Raw genomic sequence first — 17,410 nt, 5'->3', positions numbered from 1 at the left:
CACTGTCCCTTACTGGTGTCTCAAGTGGAGGCTTTAGTCTCCCAGCCCTCATCCCTCAGCATCCACTTTGAGTCTGTGGCCTCCCTCCCCATTTTAATTTCCACACCGTTACTCATCCTGCCTCTTGGAAAACTATGGTTCCTCTAAGGCTCATGCCACCTGCCTGTGCTACCCTCCTGCTTTCCTCAGTACTGGCAGCCAGCAATCCTGGTGGTTCATTTTCATTTTTTTGTTGTTGTTTCTTTATGTAGACGGGGTCTTGCTATGTTGGCCAGGCTAGTCTGGAATTCCTGGGCTCAAGCAGTCCTCTGGCCTCAGCCTCCAAAAGTGCTGGGATTACAGGTGTAAGCCACTGTACCCAGCCTCATTCTCATTTTCTGAGACTCAGCCACCGGCTCCCAGTCTCCTTTTCTACACAGTTGCTGTCATCATCCTCGGTGACATCACAGTCATGGCCAGCCCATCCAACACCCCGCTGCTCAACCCCTTGGCCCTGGCTGTTCAAAGCCCTTTTCCTCCTCTCCTCCTCAGAGGCCAGCTCCTATGGACACACCCTGGGCTTTGTTATCACCAGAAGCTGCTCAACCTGCAAACTCACATGCTCATCCACCCAACCCTCCAAGGTCACTTGCTCAAATACTCCCCGAAGTAGTACTTCCCTCCCAAGTCCACTAGCTGGTGGAACTGGTTATATTATATAACATGCTCTGCCTGCCTTCCACAACCCAGGGAAAAAAAGTTAAATGTGGCTGGGCGCGGTGGCTCACACCTGTAATCCCAGCACTTTGGGAGGCCGAGGCGGGCGGATCACAAGGTCAGGAGATCGAGACCATCCTGGCTGACACAGTGAAACCCCATTTCTACTAAAAATACAAAAAAAAAAAAAAATAGCCGAGCGTGGTGGCGGGCGCCTGTAGTCCCAGCTACACTCTGGAGGCTGAGGCAGGAGAATGGCGTGAACCCAGGAGGTGGAGCTTGCAGTGCGCGGAGATCAGAGATCACGCCACTGCACCCCAGCCTGAGCGACAGAGCGAGACTCCATCTCAAAAAAAAAAAAAAGAAAAGAAAAGAAAAGTTAATGATCCACCAAGATGACAGCCACGGCTTGTTTCTTTTCTTTTCTTTTTTTGAGACGGGGTCTCACTCTGTGCCCAGGCTGGAAGTGCAGTGGTGGATCATAAGCTCACTGCAGCCTTGATGTCCTGGGCTCAAGCAATCCTTTCACCTCAGCCTGCTGAGTAGCTGGCATGTGCCACCATCCTCAGTTAAACATTTTTTTTTTTTTAATTTTTAGTAGAGACAAGGTCTTGCTATGTTTCCCAGGCTGGTCTCGAACTCCTGGCCTCAAGCCAACCTCCCATCTCAGCCTCCCAAAGTGCTGGAATTACAGGCATGAGCCACAATGCCCAGCCAGCCTGTTCCTTTGCTGGCCTCATGCCACTATTTCTGGACTAGTCCTGTCATTCCAGATGAGCAAGCATTGATGGCCAGCCTGTTTGACCCATGGGCGATGGACCTTCCAAAGGGAGCTATCTAGCACTTTCCTCTCCACAGCATGTGGCTTCAGGTGTCTGCCTATCCTGCTCTAGCCAGATGACCTGTCCCTCTGATTTTGAACAGGGTCTCAGTGATGACCTCAGTGGATGACCCTCCCCTCTGCTGAATGCCTCCTCTGGGGCTGAGCGAAGGTAAGTGCCCCATGCTGGTGAGAACTCCTGCAAAGGGGCCCTGCTCTGGAGAGGAAGTGGAGGGTGGGGGGAATGGTGAGGATTAGTGGCACCCCTCCCATTTCCTACAGTAGCCTTCCCCTCAGGCCTGCAGGCTGCCTGTGGCAGAATTTGCCCCCTCTGTGAACCATCTAGCTATAGGCTATAACACCCCCACCTCAGGCCTCACCTTTGCCTAGCCTGAAATCCCTACCCCCATTCTCCCATCTCTGAAATCCTATTATCGTTCAAGATCCAACTCAAAGGCCACCCCCTTCTTCCTCTTCACCCAGTTGGCAGACTGCTCCTGGCACCATTAAGAGAGTACTATTAAAATTCTGCTTTGTGTGCAGCTAATCCAATTAGCCTCGGGGCAAGGATTGGGGGCCCCACAGCATCTAGCACAGTATTGAGACCTGAATGCTAGTTAGCATCTTTTCCCGCCAGCTCCTGCCACATTGGGGAGCCAACACCCTTTCCTCCCATATCAGTAGCTCCCAGTGGCTCCCAGTTTCCCCCTTAGAGGTTAAGTACAATAAAAATAACTGCTCTGTTACCAGTGCCCTTTAGCTTTCAAAGCCTTTTCATGTATCTTACATTGACTCATTTCACCCTAGGGACAGCCTCTGAGAGCAGATCTGTGGTCTCCACTTCAATGATGAGAAAGCTGAGCCCTAAGCAAGGAGAGCCCTCTTGCCCAAGGCCTACAGGTGGGCAGCGGTGGAGACCGCCACTCTGGGTTTTCCGACCTCAAATCTCGCTCAGGCCAAAGCTCTGGTTAGAAAAGATCTGGGCTGGGCCCCCACCTGGCCCAGGAACAGGTGAGCCAGGAACAGGCCCAGCCAGAAGAACAGGTGAACAGGGAAGGGGTTCACTGTTGTTCTCCATTTGGGAGCGGGCAGTCACCTATCCTGGGTGCCAAAGGTTACCAAAGACATGGGTGGCCACCTTAAGGGAGGCCTGGGAGAGGTGGGACAGCGAACTCAGATAAGTGCTTAACAAGGGGCTTCTGTGGCTCAGGCAGCTGAGTTGGGGAGGGGAAGAACCTGTTGTCTGATTTAGGCAACAACCCTCCACACCCCTACCCTGCAACCTGCAGTGTCCCTACCAGACCCCTGCTGTGAGCATGTGAAGGGGCCAGGAACATCCGTGGACCAGAACAAGGCAGGATGAGGAGACATTCCTGTGTCAGGCTAACTCTGAGAGGTTCCCATGGCAACAGCCAGCCAGTCCAGAGTGTGTCCTTGGGCCCAGCCGGATGAGGCTGGGAGCCACTCTCAAAAGGAGCATGTGCCTCTGACCTTCCAGAAGCCAATAGGGGTGGTCAGGCTGGGAAGTGATGCGACCCACTACCACCTATGACCCACCCACCCCATCTGTCTCCACCACCTGTCACCCCAGGCTGGGTGTGAATGCCAGGCAATGGGGAAAGGCTGGGGCCTAGGGGACCTGGGGAGGCAGCAGGAGACGGGGGAGATTCCTGGAGGAGGCACAGAGCCAGACAGGGCATGGGTGGCAGAGGCTGGGCTGAGGGCACTGGGGAAAGGGCGGCTGAAGGAGCCTGGGAAGCAGGTGAGGCTGAAGAATGAGAGATAAGGACGGGAGGGGGGAATGCAGACTGGGGACTACCAGGAAATGAGTTTTTGGGACTGGCCAAAGGAAATAGAATTTTTCCATTTGAGGGTAGAAGGCCCAAGAAGGCCACCCCCAACTCTAGTGATGCCTCCCAAGGACCCCTGAGCTGAGCTCTCAGGGAAGCAGGCCCTACTTGGGCAAGCTGGGGGAGCTCCCAGAGGAAAAGGCAGAAAGCCAAGTGCTAAAAATGCCAAGTGCTGAAACTGGAAGAGCCCAGCCCAAACCCTGGGAGGCCAAACAGACACGTGGTGGAATCCAGTGAGTCTACCCACAGGCTCCCCGAAGCCCTGCCCAGGCCAGAGCTATCCCCAAGCCCTGTGGGAAGGAGGGAATGCTGTCCCTTGGCTCTAGCCTCCCTGGACTCATCTCTACACACTGGGCCTATGGTCAGGAGATCATCCAAAGACCTGGACCCTGGGCTCCTCCCCACTACCAGTGCTGCATGGCTGTGTTAGAGAGAGGGGCCTCGTGGCCTGTGATGAGTACGAGGATCACCTCCCAGGGGCATCCCAGAGAGAGGGCGATCAGAGCAGCCAATGTCACTGGCATCCCGGCCCTCCCCAACATACCCCTTGGGTTCGTGGCTCTCTTTTTCTTCCTGATTCAGCAGCTTCAGAAACCTCCAGCTCAGCATATCTACTTCCTGAGTGGGTAAGGAAGAGGAGGGGGCTTAGGGGAACCTGGCAGCCTCCCTGAGCGTTCATTATGCAAACGAAGGAAATGAGCCCTAAAAATGAAACCCCAAGGGGCCAGAGTGAGAGTCACCACCCTCTGGGAACCCAGGTAGGCCAGTTTGTATCCCCTTTCCCAGGCCCAGCCACCTGACCCAGGACACTGAATCCTACCTACCTTCTAGCCTGAATCTCTCTCTCAGCAACCCAACTTTACCAGTCAGCTGTTTAGGCAGCAAGAATTTTGAGCACCTACAGAAGGTGAACAATGTGAACAGGGTAAAACTAGGCTTCTTCAAGGAGCAGTGGTTCACAGGCCTGGGTACCAAATCCTAAAGCCTCCCCAGCCCATATCACTGACCTTCTGCCTGAAAGGAAGTTCTTCCTTAGATCTAACTGCAGTTCCTCCTGCTGTAGAAAGGTTCCACTGGACTATAGGCTTCTCTTTTTGTTTTGTTGTTGTTGTTGTTGTTGTTGTTGTTATTTTGTTTTGTTTTGAGCCAGAGTCTTGCTCTGTCGCCCAGGCTGGAGTGCAGTGGCATGATCCCAGCTCACTGCAACCTCCGCCTCCCAGGTTCAAGTGATGCTCCTGCCTCAGCCTCCCGAGTAGCTGAGACTACAGGCGCCCACCACCACACCTGGCTAATTTTTTGTATTTTAGTAGAGACGGGGTTTCACCGTGTTGCCCAGGCTGGTGTCAAACTCTTGAGCTCAGGCAATCCGTCCGCCTCGGCCTCCCAAAGTGCTGGGATTATAGGCGTGTGCCACAGCACCTGACCCAACTTTAGGCTTCTTAAGGTGCCTCTGTATTCCCAGTGCCTCTCTGTTTCTGGTACACAATAGACTTTATAAATGTTTGCTGAACTAGTGATCCTTGTTCCATCCCCAGCCTGCCCTAACTCCTGCCCCACCCACACATGAATTTAATGAGCTAATACCTTTAAGCCCTTAAACTGAGTTACATATTCGCTTGCTAAATAATACAGAAATCAGTTACAGCCCCTTCTAGAACCTGTAGTCCCCCCCACCTGCCTGAGCAGTCACACCACATTATTCTGTCTCCTGTACTTCCTGGGTATTTCCAGGGTCATCAAGAAGCCCAGTGTATTGCCGAAGGGACTAAGGTTAGATCTCAGGAAGGACTTCCTAGAGAATAGCCAAGGGGAGTCTGGTCATCCTGGGAGAGCTGGCCAGTGGAGCAGGCCCTGGAGTCAGTGGGGTAGGGTCTGAGATTTTGGGGACAGTGAGTAGTGGGAGAGGCGAGGTCTGGAGCAAACGTGGAGCCAGGGTGCCACCTAGTGGCTCCCTCACCTCCCCAGCCCCAGAAGCTCTTCCTTCTGGGCCTGAGTTCTTTTCCCTCCTCCACACCCTTCCCTAAAGAAGGCAATAACTTTTGAGTGCCCAAAACAGGAGAGGCATTTTTCTTGCATTGCTTTATTTAATCACTTCCCCAGCCCTTCCATCGCCTTTTTTGAGGATAAGAAACCCAAAGTTCCCAAAGATTAACTTGCTCAAGATCACTTAGCCTGGATTTGAGCCCGAGGCTCGGACTCCAAAACCCACACTCAATTTGCTACATCTCCCAGGGGTGGGGCAGAGGCAGCTGTGAGCAAAAGGAGAAGTATCAGCTTCTCAAGGGCCTAGGGTTTGTTGGAAGGGCAAGGCAAGGGCAAAGGGGGATACAGAACAAGGGGGCAAGTACCAGTGCCTGGGATGGACCCATCCATTCAGGCAGGGGGTGTGGGGTGTCCCCTGTGCTTAGAAACCACCCAGCATCCTAGCTGCAACAGCGCTTTATTGGGATCTGAGTCTACAGTTCACATGGGGAGCTGAGGCCGTGGGAGAAGCAGGGGTAAAAAAAAAAGGGGGACTTCACCCCCTAGGGACAGCTGCTTCCAAACCTAACAAAACCCCAGGGAAAGTCCTCGTGCTGGGCCTCGAGCCAGCAACTCTAGTCAAATCCCAAGGCGCCGGTCAGCATGTGGGTCAAGGGGCCTACTCTGGGGACATACATGCAAGAGGATGAAAGCTCTTTAGCTTTAGAATCAGATTGCCTTCCCCACACCCCACCCCACAAGCCCACATCCCAGGGCCTGGAGTATTTGCATGCATTTGCATAGATGGCAACGCAGGTCCAGCTGAGGCCTTTTTCTAGATAAAGTGACATCAGTGCAGGGCTGGTGATTTTGCTCTACTGTGTGAAAGATATCCGAGGACACCAAACAAGCCAGGACAGAGTCCACCCTCCAGGAGTTAGATAATGCTGGCATCTTGGGCTGGGCAAGGCCAAGGCCATTCCCTGTGGGGCAGGGCGTCAGCCCCGGTGGTGGTGGTGGTGGTGGTGGCGGCTATGGCTGTGCCCCTCCCTGGGCCCCACAGCTCTTGGGCTCTGCGAGTGCTTGTCCTTCTTCCCTGACCTGTGGGGAGAAAGAGGCCTTTAGGGGACAATACCATGCAATGAAAGTGGGTTCCCCAAGGAGAGAGGACCCTGCTCCTCCCAATGAAGCTGACTTGAGCAGGCACCCACCGCCAAGCATATGGGGGAAAAACCTGGTCTCCCAGGATAAAGGCTCCAGTCGGGGAGGCAGGAAGATGGAGATCTCCCTCATCCCCTGGGCCATGGAGGTAGAGGTAGGGCAGGGCAACTCAGGAGAAAGAATCCCCCCGCCCAAAAGGGGACTGCTCAGGACCACTCTGGGGTAGGCATAGGCGGCTTCCTACCCTCAAGGGAAGAAAGGAAGCGGACCTAGATGCCTTCTCTAAGGGAAGCCAGCTGGGGACCAAAAGTAGGGATACATCCTCAAACTAATGACCCTTGCTCTTCACATCCTCCCAACTGCCTCTGTCTCACCCAACCCAACTCCCCTACAGCTGCCCACCTCTTCTTCAGTGCTTTGTCTCCAAAGAAGTGGCTGAAGATGAAGTCCTCAAAGTCATCTACTTCATCATCATCACCTGTCTGTTGCACAGCCACCTCCTCCAAGCTGTCCTCCAGGGCATCCACAAAATCCCGGAAGCGGAGGCGGTCATGACGGAAGATGCCATCCTCACCAAAGAAAGCAGGTGAGAGGGGTAGCTCCTTGGTCAGCTGCCCAGCCCAGGGCAGCCGTGCCAGGTATGTTCTTAGCAGAGAGGCCAGCTCCTGTTGCCGCACTGGGGCTAGCTCTGTGCCAAAGAAAGTCAGGCCCTCCTGCCGGGCACACTCGTCCACACCTGAGCAGCCATGGGGTGCCCGGTACTTGGGCCTCAACAGCTCTGCCCAGGATGGCAGGGGGTCATGGCTGTCCTTAGCCCCTTCCTTCCACCGAGGTTGCTTCTGCTTTTCTCCAGAGGAGTGGAAGCTACCACTTTTCCTTGGGGGTTCCTTCAGGCCCTGTCGCTTGCCCTCCTTCTTGCTCCCCGACTCCTCCACCCTTGGCCTGCCCTCCTTCCACCTTCCTGCCGGCTCCCTGTCCTCCTGACCTCCCCAATTCTTCTTCCGTTCCCGGCCAGATTCTTCCTTCTTATGCTTCCAGTGCTCAGCCTTCCGGTCCCTCTGCCCATTCCACCACTTTTCCTTTCCACTCCACTCCCTAGAATTCTGGAAGTGGGGCTTCTGGTGCCAGGCCTCTGAGGCATTGGCAGAGACCCCAGGGTCCTGGCCCCAGTTCTCCAGGCCCTGCAGTTTCTGGGCCAATCTGTGGCCCAGCTCAGCCAAGCCAGCATGAGCTGGGTCCCCGCGGCCGGCATCCTGCAAGCTCCTCTCCAGATCCTGCTGTACAGACCCCAGTAGCCGTCGCTGCCTCTCTAACTCTTGCCTTAATGCCTGTGCCTCAGCCTCCAGCTGTTTCTTCTGCTTCAGGAAGCTGAGTTCTGGCTCCTGCTCCCTGAGGCCTTGCTCCCTGATGGCCTTGTCACCCTGTGGGCCTCTAACCCCACTGAGGCACACCCCATCTGTGCCCCGGACACAGTCGGCCTCCAGCCCCTGGAGCCGGGCCCGCAGCTGCTGCAGCTCTGACTCCAGAGCCTGCTGGAAGGCTTCGCCCTGCTGCAGAGCCCCCCGGAGCTGGGCATTCTCCTCCTCTAGCCCTTTGGGCTGGTGCATCAGGCTCTGAAGCTCTTCCTTTTGGGCCTAGAATATGGTTTGGGATGAAGGAAGTCACAAAGAGTTCTTGTGAGGATAGCCCCAATGCCTTCTACCCCAATTCCATTCCATTATAGTGGGCAGGTGGCCTGAGCCCGTTTTATGGCCTGGAACACCTAGAGGATTTGGTTTTCATCCTCCACCCCATCTCCATCATGAATGAGACACAGGGATCCCCAAATTCCATCCTGGGTCTCGGCATCTACATCTTTATATAAGCACACACTTCCTAGATTCACCTAAGGATAGCCAATGTGTGGCTCTCAGTCTTGTTTCCACCTCCCGTACCTGGAACAGTGTTAATTGATCATGGCACTTGGCATGTTCTTTAAATCCTTTTCCACACAGTGCTCCAGGCAGACTATACCAATCAATCACAGGTGATACCATGTATGTTTCATGTACCATGTGGAACAGGTATGCCAGCCCTGGCCCAAACCTTAGCACAAAGGATGTGAACCAAGAACTGGGAAGATGCCCTGACCATAGTGGGAGAGGGGAGGGTCAGGATGTGTGGGTAAATAGGAAACATTCCTTTTGGGGGAGGATGCTAGCACAGACGCCTGGCCTAGGTGGGTTACCCTAGCCCAGCCCCTCCTGCCTATGCCCACCTGCAGCTGGGCCTGCAGCAGCCGGATGTCCTGGTTCTCCTTGGCCAGCTTGTCCAGCAGAAGACCCATGTTTTGCAGGCTGGGGACACTGTCAGGAGGCACTGAGGCCTGCAGCTGTTCCCTTAGCCCATCCTAAGGGCAGAAGAGTCTGTTATGCCATGCTACCCCACAGCCCAGGTTCTCCCCAGCCAGGCCCCACCTGCCTCTGGAGACATTCACACATACCTGCCTGTCCCCCACAGCATCCAGCAGCTCGGGGTCTGGGAGGACCTGCCGCTCTACTTCCTCCATGGGCCCTGTGGGAAAGGGAAACCCTGAAACTGGTCCTGAGGCACACAGAGCCCATTCTCCCCACACCCTCCCATTCACACAGCCACCACTCCTGCTCAGGACCCACCCTGTGGCTGAGAGGTCTGGTGAGGTAAAGGGCCAAGGGGCACCCTGAACAGCTGACAAGGCCACTGAGAAATAAATGTGAACCCCCCGCACCCCTACTCCTAACCCAGAGAACCAGACAACACACACAACCCCCCAGCACAAGACAGGCTCCTCCCTACTCACCAGTCTCAGACTCTGAGAGGCCACCTAAGGACAGAGACAGAGAAGTCTGATGAAGCCCTCAGGGAGGGGTGAGGTGAGGTAAGGTGAGAACATGGCAGGAGGGCAGGCAGGCGTGGAAGCCCAAGGCCCCAGCCTCAGAGGTACCACTCACCCGAGAAGAGGAGGACCCCCAGGCCAAGCAGAACCAGGGCCCCAAGGAGGCACATGTTGAGGGAGATGCCCAGCTCCCCGCCTGCACCCTCACCCCCAGCCTGGTTCTCCACAGGCAGGGGCGCCACGGGCTGAGGTGGGCCGGCCTCCCGGCCCCGCCGTCTCCGCAGACCCTCCATGTCCACATCGGTGTCATCCTCACTGCTAGAGCAGCGGCCCTCCTCCCTGATCCAAGCTAGGGGAAAGGACAGGGACAGGGCAGTGAGGTGACTGGAGAGATAGGGAGACACAGGGAGAAAGGGGAAGCAGAGGAAGGCACAGGGAGGGAGGTCCTCAGCCCTGACCCCAGAGAGGGGCACCTGAAGACCTTGCCCACTTGCCCACTTCTGCCTGGGCATTGATGACTGTCCCTGCCCAGTCTGGAGGCAGGAGACCAGTGCTGTCAATCTACAAGCTATAAAAGCCATTTTCATCCTGAAAGCATCCTCCTTCCTCAGTGTGCACCGTGCATCAAACTTCTGCAGCTATTACCACCCTCCTGGGTCCCCTCCAAACTCTCTGGCCACTCCTTCCCATTCTCCCTCCCTGGCTCTTCCCTGATCCTAAAGTCAGTGGTCTCCCTGGCACCATTTCAAGTTCTCTGCTCTTCTCACTGTACACATAGTCACAATTCTGTGACCCACACCACTGACACCCCCCTTCAGCAATGAGTCCTTAGTGTGTAACTCCTCACTTGGCCTCCCAGAGCTCCAAGCCTGTATGTCTGACTGCCTACTGGCCACTCCCTCTGGGACCAAACATTCAACACACTGCCCTGCAAACTGGTTCTTTTCTGATGTTTCCCCAATTCGGGGGAAGGCACTGCTGCCACCATCTAGCTAACCTAAGCCCTCCCTCTCCACCTCACATCCAATTTCACAGTTCTACACTTAAACATCTTGACAGTCCACCCCTGTTCACAACCCACACTGTACCTGCCTTAGTTCAGGTCTGCATCTTCTTTCTTTTTTTTTTTAATATTTTTTTATTTTTATTTTTTGACACAGGGTCTGGCTGTGTCGCCCAGGCTGAAATGCAGTGGTGCAATCACAACTCACTATAACCTCCACCTCCCAGGCTCAAGCGATCCTCCCACCTCAGCCTCCCGAGTAGCTGAGACTATACGCATGCATCATTACGCCCGGCTAATTTTTTTTTTTTTTTTTTTGTATTTTTTTGTAAAGACGGGGTTTTGCCATGTTTCCCAGGCTGGTCTCAAACTCCTGAGCTTAAGTGATCCACCCGCCTCGGCCTCCCAAATTGTGAAGATTACAGGTATAAGCCACCACAACCAGCCTATTTTTATTTTTATTTATTTTATTTTATTTATTTTTATTTTATTTTTTGAGGCAGAGTCTACCTCTGTCACCCAGGCTGGAGTGCAGTGGCACAATCTTGGCTCACTGCAACCTCCGCCTCCCGGGTTCAAGCGATTCTCCTGCCTCAGCTTCCCAGGTAGCTGGGAAGTAGCTGGGACTACAGGTGTGCACCACCACACCCAACTAATTTTTGTATTTTTAATAGAGATGGGGTTTCACCATGTTGCCCAGGCTGGTCTCAAACTTCTGACCTCAGGTGATCCACCCACCTTGGCCTCTCAAAGTGCTGGGAATACAGGCGTGAGCCACTGCACCCAGCTGCCTATTTTTATTTTCTTTGGAGACAGGGTCTCGCTCTGTTGCCCAGGCTGGAGTGAAGTGGGATGACCATGGCTCACTGCAGTCTTGAATTCCTGGGCTCAAGCAATCCTCCTACCTCAGCCTCCCAAAGTGCTGGGGTTATAGGCACAAGCCACCATGCCCAGCCCAGGTCTGCATCACCTTTGCCTGACCACTGCAGTTGCCTCCTAAATGGGCCCCAGGCCCTCCATCCTGTCACTCAACAGGGACCAATTCCTACCCTCCTCTGCCAAAAGCCTGGAACAGAGCTCCTTCGCACATGACAGGTGGTCCCCACTCCTTTGCTGATGCTGCAGCCTTGGCCTAAAATATTCTCTTTCCCCTGCCCTATGTACCAAAAGCCTACTCGGTGCTCAGGGCTCCACTCAAATGTCACCTCTCACTGTCCTAGCCTCTCCCTTGCCCTCAACCAGTCCCCTGACTGAATGGCCTCTCCCTCCTTTGGGAGTACCTTAATTACAGTTCTGTACCTCTCTTAGGTCTGATATGCACCTTGGCTCAGTCTGATCTGCCGCTTACATAGGCGGTAACCAACCATCTTCCCTCTGCCCAGGCCCAGGGCCAGCACAAGGAAGGGACTCCAGAAATAAGGGTTGAATTCTGGAAGCAAGAAAAGAGGAGGTCCCCATGGCAGAGAGGAAAGAGTCAACCAGATGTGGGCCCTGCCCCTTACCAGCAGTGTGACCTTGGTCAAGTCATTCAACCTTTCTGGGCCTCAACGTCCCAGGGGTAGTGGTGAGAAAGGAGAGCACCAAGCTGCTCAGCCCCAGGGCCTGGACCACAGCGTGTGCTCAGTAGTGATGGCTGATCCCTCTCCCATGCCTTCTAGAAGCAGAGTGACAGGAGAGGCAAGGAGGACTCTCACCTGTTTTGGGGGTTGAAGGCAGGCTCTGTGGAGGGCTCTGGCCTTCCAGGTCCTGTGTGTCTGGTCCCAGGCCTGTCACCACGGTGGTCTCCTGCAGGTCTCCCTGGACTACTGTGTTTCCTGGGCCAGGAGGCTCCACACCACAAACATCACCTTCCAGGGTGCCCTAATGCAGATGCAGCAGTGAGCAGCTGCTAGCCCTCCCCACCTCCCTTCCTTCCCACAGGGAATCTCCTCACCTTGACCTCAGTCTCCTCTGTTAGAATGCTGCCAGACTGAGGGCTTTCAGTTTGGAAGAGTGTCCCTGTGGTAGGAGAAAAGGCCCAGAAAAACCCACTGCCCCAGCTGAATTTCCTATGCAGCCCTCTGTCCATCCCACAGGCCCCTACCAGGTTGGAAGGGGCAGGAAAAAGCCAGGATGGAATAAGAAAAGGAGTTTGTCAACTGAGATTAATGGAGGAACTAAAACGAACCAGCCTCCCTTTCTCTGAGGAAACTGAGAAACCCCAAAATATGGAGAATAGCTTTGTCCGGTAAGCTATGTCCTAAGCAGGGCCCAGTACCTTCTCCATCCATGGTCCCAGCTAATTCTTCCCCATCTGCCTTGGAGGGGCTGTGAGGGGCCTGCAGGGCTCTCTCAGATTCTGGGTCCATCCTGGATGCCGGGCCCAGTGTCTCCACTGGCAGGCTCTGGGAGGAGAAGTGCAAGGAGAAGGGCTGCACCCAAGAATGGGACCCCAGCCCACATCCCAGAAACACACACATTCAGTCATGAGCTGGCCTGAAAAGGGGCTCGGGGCAGCACCAAGTGCTCGGCCATTCCCCAGCCTCACTCATTGCGAGGAGGAACTTTCAGGGGCCAGGTTTCCGCTACACAGAGAAGCACCACCAGACCAAGGCACTAGTTGCAGTACAAACCTGGTGCCCCGCCTCCAGGAGGTGAGCTAGAGCCTATGTTTCCCTCCCATCAAGATCAGCAGCACTTCCTTCCCCACAGATGAACAACCCAGATATTATAATATTAAGGGTGGGAGGAAGGCAAGAGAACAAAGTCCCCTACGTGCCCACGGGTCACAGTTATGCCTCCTGGGGTGTCCCTGCAGCTGCCCTCTCAACTGGACAACTACTTACATCTCGCAAGCCTTTCTGGCCTTTCCCACTGGCCCCTGACACTCCCCCAACACCCATCTCCCAGCAGCTGCTCACAGAAGCCCAACCCACCCCAACCACAGACAGCCTGTCTCCAGGGTGCTCTCAGCTTGGACATCCAGCCCTGGCCACACAGCCTCGGCCTCCTCCCTCTGCCTATTCCCCTTCCTCAGGGCCCTGGCCTGCCACCCGCCCCATGGCTCCGACTATCCCTCTGGGAATAATGCTTCACCTTAGTTGTGTCTTTGCTATTTTCAAAACATTTTTATTCTCATGGTACCCCCTACAAGGCAAAGATCATGATGCCCGTTTTACAGGAGAGGACAGAGAGGTGAAATGGCATGCCCAAGGCCCCCCAGCTGTCAACAAAGACACCTCAACAGGAGGCCAGGGCTCTGAGAGCCTGGTGCCCGTCTGCTCATACCTGCCTTCCCTCTGCCAGTGAGCCCCAGTCCATTATCTTGCTCCAGCGTCATCCCCAAGGTCAACTCCTTACTCCCAGCTGGGTTCCTCAAGGGCACCTCAAACTCAACATGTTGAAACTGAGCTTCTCCCCTCCTCCCCTCCTGGTGGCTCTAATATACAAAGTCGCTAGGTCTTGGAACTCTCAGAGATGCCTTTGACAAATTTTTGCCATCCCTTCTCTAGCCACTCAGTTCCCCATCCTGCCAACCCCCTTCTCCCTCCTCAGTGGGCTTCTGCCCCGCCAGCTGCTACCTGCACTGCTGTAAGGGGTCTTCAAAACACTCTCTCCCTGTTCCCACCCAGCCTGCACAGTGGCTTCACCCTCTGCCTGAGACAATGATTGTCCTGATCCCTCTAACCCAAAGCCCCACACTGATTTCCCATCAGGATGAGGCCTGAAGGCCTCAGCCAGGCCCTTCAGGTCTCTTCCAGGGGTTCCCAGGCTCTGCCCCCAACCTCACTCCAACACTGGCTCCAACCTATGTCTCCATATCACCCATGGGTGTCCCACAGTCTCCCCCAGCATGGCGTTCCCCACTATCGCCTCGGGACCTTTGTTCACATTGGTCTCTCCATTCGAAATCCCTCCCTACTTGTCTCAGCTTACCCAACTGGTCCCTTCCTTCATGGCATGGTCCAAGTGCCAACACCTGATCCCTGGGGCCCAATCTACTTCCTGCTACTGGAGTTCCTCTAACAGCCGGCAGGAAGCGATGTAGGTGACCATCAGGACTAAGGAAAAGGACCCACCAAGAAAGAAGCCCAGCACTGCAGAAACACCCCCCAACCCCGGCCCCATGGTTCCCAGGCCTGCTCTTCCTACCTCAGAGCCAGCAAGCACCCAGCTATTATCAGAGTCTGGGCAGGAGGCCATGGTCGCTGAGGTCCCTGAGGCTGCTGTGGCTGCCACCTGCAGAAGAAAGCTCTCTTAAGGATGGGAGCTAGCTTCAGGAGGGGCAGGATGCAGAAAGCAGCCTTGGCTGGGTTCCAAGGTTCAAGTGCTGGGCAGCAGCCTCCAGAACCAAGCCTGGTTCCAGTCCTTCTCTCCCTGACACCCCAGCTCTTCTAAGCAGTATTTGCCTTGCAAATCAGAATCTGCCAACAGCCACAGAGAAGCCAGCCTCTTACAGGGAGCAAAAGGGCCTTGGAAAACTGAACTGACCTTGAAAGGTCAAAGTAGCATAGGCTGGAAAGGCTCTGGGGAATTCCAGTCTAGCCCCCTGACATTTTAGTCAGGGAAGATGAAGCCCAGCAAGGTTGACAGACTCGACTTGCCAATAAGAAGACTTGTTAATAAGAAGAGCAGGGAAACAACACAGCCCTCCCTTCACAACACCAGGTACCTACACAATCACTACCTTCTCCCCCAGGAACTGGAAGGGAAGACTCAATGGCCTCCTTCAGCCCTAAGTGTCCCACCACTTGCCCAGCATAAGTTCTTGGTACAGTCTAGTTCAGTGGTTCTCAATCTTAGCTGCACATTGGAATCACCTAAGATTTTGATTCAATTGAGTTGGGGGGTAGGCCCGGGCGTCGGTCTTTTTGAAAACCACTCAAATGATTCTCATGCACAGCCAGGGTTGAGAACCACTGGCATAGCTTAGATCCATCTGGATGCACCTTTTATAAGTCTCCTCATCACTCTCAGTCTCCATCCTAAATTCTGTTTACCTTCTTAGTAATCGCCAGAGTTTGGTCTTAGGGAACTTGAAGGTGACTGAGAAAACGGATTTATGGCAACTATCATGTATATATACATCACTTTATAGCTTGCAAAAAATAGACAAAAATCAGGGCTATGGTCCTGCACCCGGTTAATCTGCTCTGACTTGAGAGGGATAGGGGAGGGAATCACTCCAGTTTCCAAAATCTGACTGACGCAAAGCAGGGTAAGCAGAGAGGGATCTGCCCCTTCATCCAAGGCTAAGACAATTCCCTCAGGCAGCTCCTGTTGGGACCAGGCATAAAGGTGGAAGGATAGATGAGCTGACCTCTCAAGAGTACTGGATTGTGATCCTTCAGAAGAGGATAAATGACTGCTTCCCGAGCACTTTATAAGGAAACTCAGGAAAAGGGAAGTGAGGCTGGGAGAGTATGGCAGTTCTACCTTTGAAACCAACCACATTATCCCCTTCTGTTTGAGCTGTTTTCATGTCCTGCGTGGTGCCCTAAGTAACCTCCTGTGGCTCCTGCCAGTCAAGATCCAAGTCCTGGATAGGTCTTTCCCAGTGCCCATCCTCCCAGACACATGCACTCATTCCACACGGAGACAGGAGAATGGCTGCAATGACCTCCCTGTACCAAATCCAACAGGACACCCTGGCATGCATCTGTAAGCATCCATAGAGCCATGGCTGTTCAGCCTTCCGCTTGTGGCTCCACCCCCGCCGTTGTTATTATCTCCCCATCCCCAGTTGCTGACTGTTAACAGGTGGTGGCAGGAAGGAAGTGGCAGCAGCTTGGGCTGAAGTCCCTGTTTATCCCTAGCTGTGTGTACAGCCTGCTCAGGTCCTCTAGAACCCGGCACCATGGCAACCACAGTGATGTCAGACCCACTGTCTCCATGGAAACCAACAAAGGTATTTGGGTCAACAAAATAAATACTTATGAGACCCAAATAGGAGACACTCTGAAACTCCTATACTCTGGGTCCCAAACCCTGATACCTCTTTCTTGGTTAGGTTAACCCAGGGTTCAAAAAAATACCTCTTCTCCCAAGCCAGCATCTCACTGCCTTATTAGGAAGTTCCTTCTGCTGTCTAATCTCCACCCTTCCCTGCTGTGTTTCCAGATCTTTTTCTTTTCATCGACCTTCTGGAAGAAAACCCACCTCCACTCCCTCCCTCCACCCCCTTCTTTTCATTCAGGCAGGATTCAACAAACACCTCCTGTAAGGATTATGACAGAGACTTCTGCTATTTCTAAAAAACAGCTAAAGGGGGAGCTCTCCCACTCGGTATAAAGCCAGGAAGTTTCGCCTCTAGTTAATTTAAACTCCTCTAACAGTTGCTCCTCCAAACCGCTAAAGCAAAGGATCTAGGGCCACTTGCCTGGGGTACCCAGAGCAAGTTCCTGTTTTGTTAGTGTCGGCACCTGGCCTTCCTCCCCCAGCCCAGAAATGAAAAGCAGCTCATTCCTTCTAGATTAGTTCCGCCTTCCCTTTTCCTTATCCCACCCTCTTCAAAGGGAATCTGTGGACCCCTTCCCAGCTAAGGCATTACCTGAATCAGCTCTTGCTTCCGTCTTCAGCTTAACTTGTTGCTGGCTTCCCTTTGTTTGTAGCCCGAGAAGAGAATCATGTGACCAGAAACTGACCAATGAAAAGTCAACTTCCCCAAGGGGGCGGAAACTTTTGGCCAATAAGAGCAGGAATTCAGAGCCAGGGGAGGGGAAGGGAGGTCTAGCGACACGGCCCTAAACCTGGGCTTACCCCCTGGTGGGCGACCGGGGTCCCAGCTAACTGAATCCTGAGTTTCCTGCCCTTGTTTCCCAGTGTCTAAACAGTTTCTAGGGGGAACCCCCCCGCCAGACTGAGAGAAAGGCAGAGGGTGCCGTCTTCTGAGATGACGAAGGGGCCAGGTTGGCCCCAGGATAGACAGAGACAGCTGTGAGATGGGGGAAGGGAGAGGGACAGGTCGCAAATCCAGGGTGTGGAAATAGCCCTCCTGCCATTCTCCCCAATGTGCTCCAAAACAGACTGCTTAAAAGATGCCATTGCTACTTTAAAAAACAGTTGGGGGACGGGAACGATCTGAA

The 17,410-nt window shown here is 54.0% G+C and overlaps 1 protein-coding gene across 2 annotated transcripts; it reads right to left on the bottom strand.

Moving 5' to 3' along the window:
• Positions 1–5,427: 5,427 nt before the first annotated feature.
• PBXIP1 (PBX homeobox interacting protein 1) lies at positions 5,428–16,970 on the bottom strand. 2 transcript variants are annotated; one of them, XM_030824394.1, is made up of 11 exons: positions 16,876–16,970; positions 14,478–14,564; positions 12,604–12,730; positions 12,280–12,344; positions 12,041–12,206; positions 9,459–9,692; positions 9,308–9,331; positions 8,972–9,042; positions 8,747–8,878; positions 6,892–8,123; positions 5,428–6,429 (listed from the first exon to the last, which is right to left on the bottom strand). In XM_030824394.1, exons 2-11 carry the CDS (start codon positions 14,526–14,528, stop codon positions 6,327–6,329), a joined length of 2,205 nt encoding a protein of 734 aa, XP_030680254.1. In that variant the 5' UTR covers positions 14,529–14,564; positions 16,876–16,970; the 3' UTR covers positions 5,428–6,326. The 2 variants fall into 2 exon arrangements, with proteins under 2 accessions (XP_030680254.1, XP_030680255.1); XM_030824395.1 differs by lacking the exon at positions 14,478–14,564 and having other exon boundaries at positions 16,876–16,951.
• Positions 16,971–17,410: the final 440 nt, after the last annotated feature.

Source organism: Nomascus leucogenys, chromosome 12 (genome assembly GCF_006542625.1).
Source record: "Nomascus leucogenys isolate Asia chromosome 12, Asia_NLE_v1, whole genome shotgun sequence".
In the NCBI taxonomy this organism is placed as follows: domain Eukaryota; kingdom Metazoa; phylum Chordata; class Mammalia; order Primates; family Hylobatidae; genus Nomascus; species Nomascus leucogenys.
This window is presented reverse-complemented; position numbering and strand designations above follow the sequence as displayed.

Bases quoted from the DNA above. Each gene is read 5' to 3' on its own strand.
- PBXIP1 (XM_030824394.1), bottom strand. From the start codon at position 14,528: ATGGCCTCCTGCCCAGACTCTGATAATAGCTGGGTGCTTGCTGGCTCT. The intron at 12,207-12,279 runs GTGAGGAGATTC...CATCTGCATTAG, and splicing joins CAGAGGAGACTGAGGTCAAG to GGCACCCTGGAAGGTGATGT. The intron at 6,430-6,891 runs GTGGGCAGCTGT...TTCTCCCCACAG, and splicing joins GACAAAGCACTGAAGAAGAG to GTCAGGGAAGAAGGACAAGC.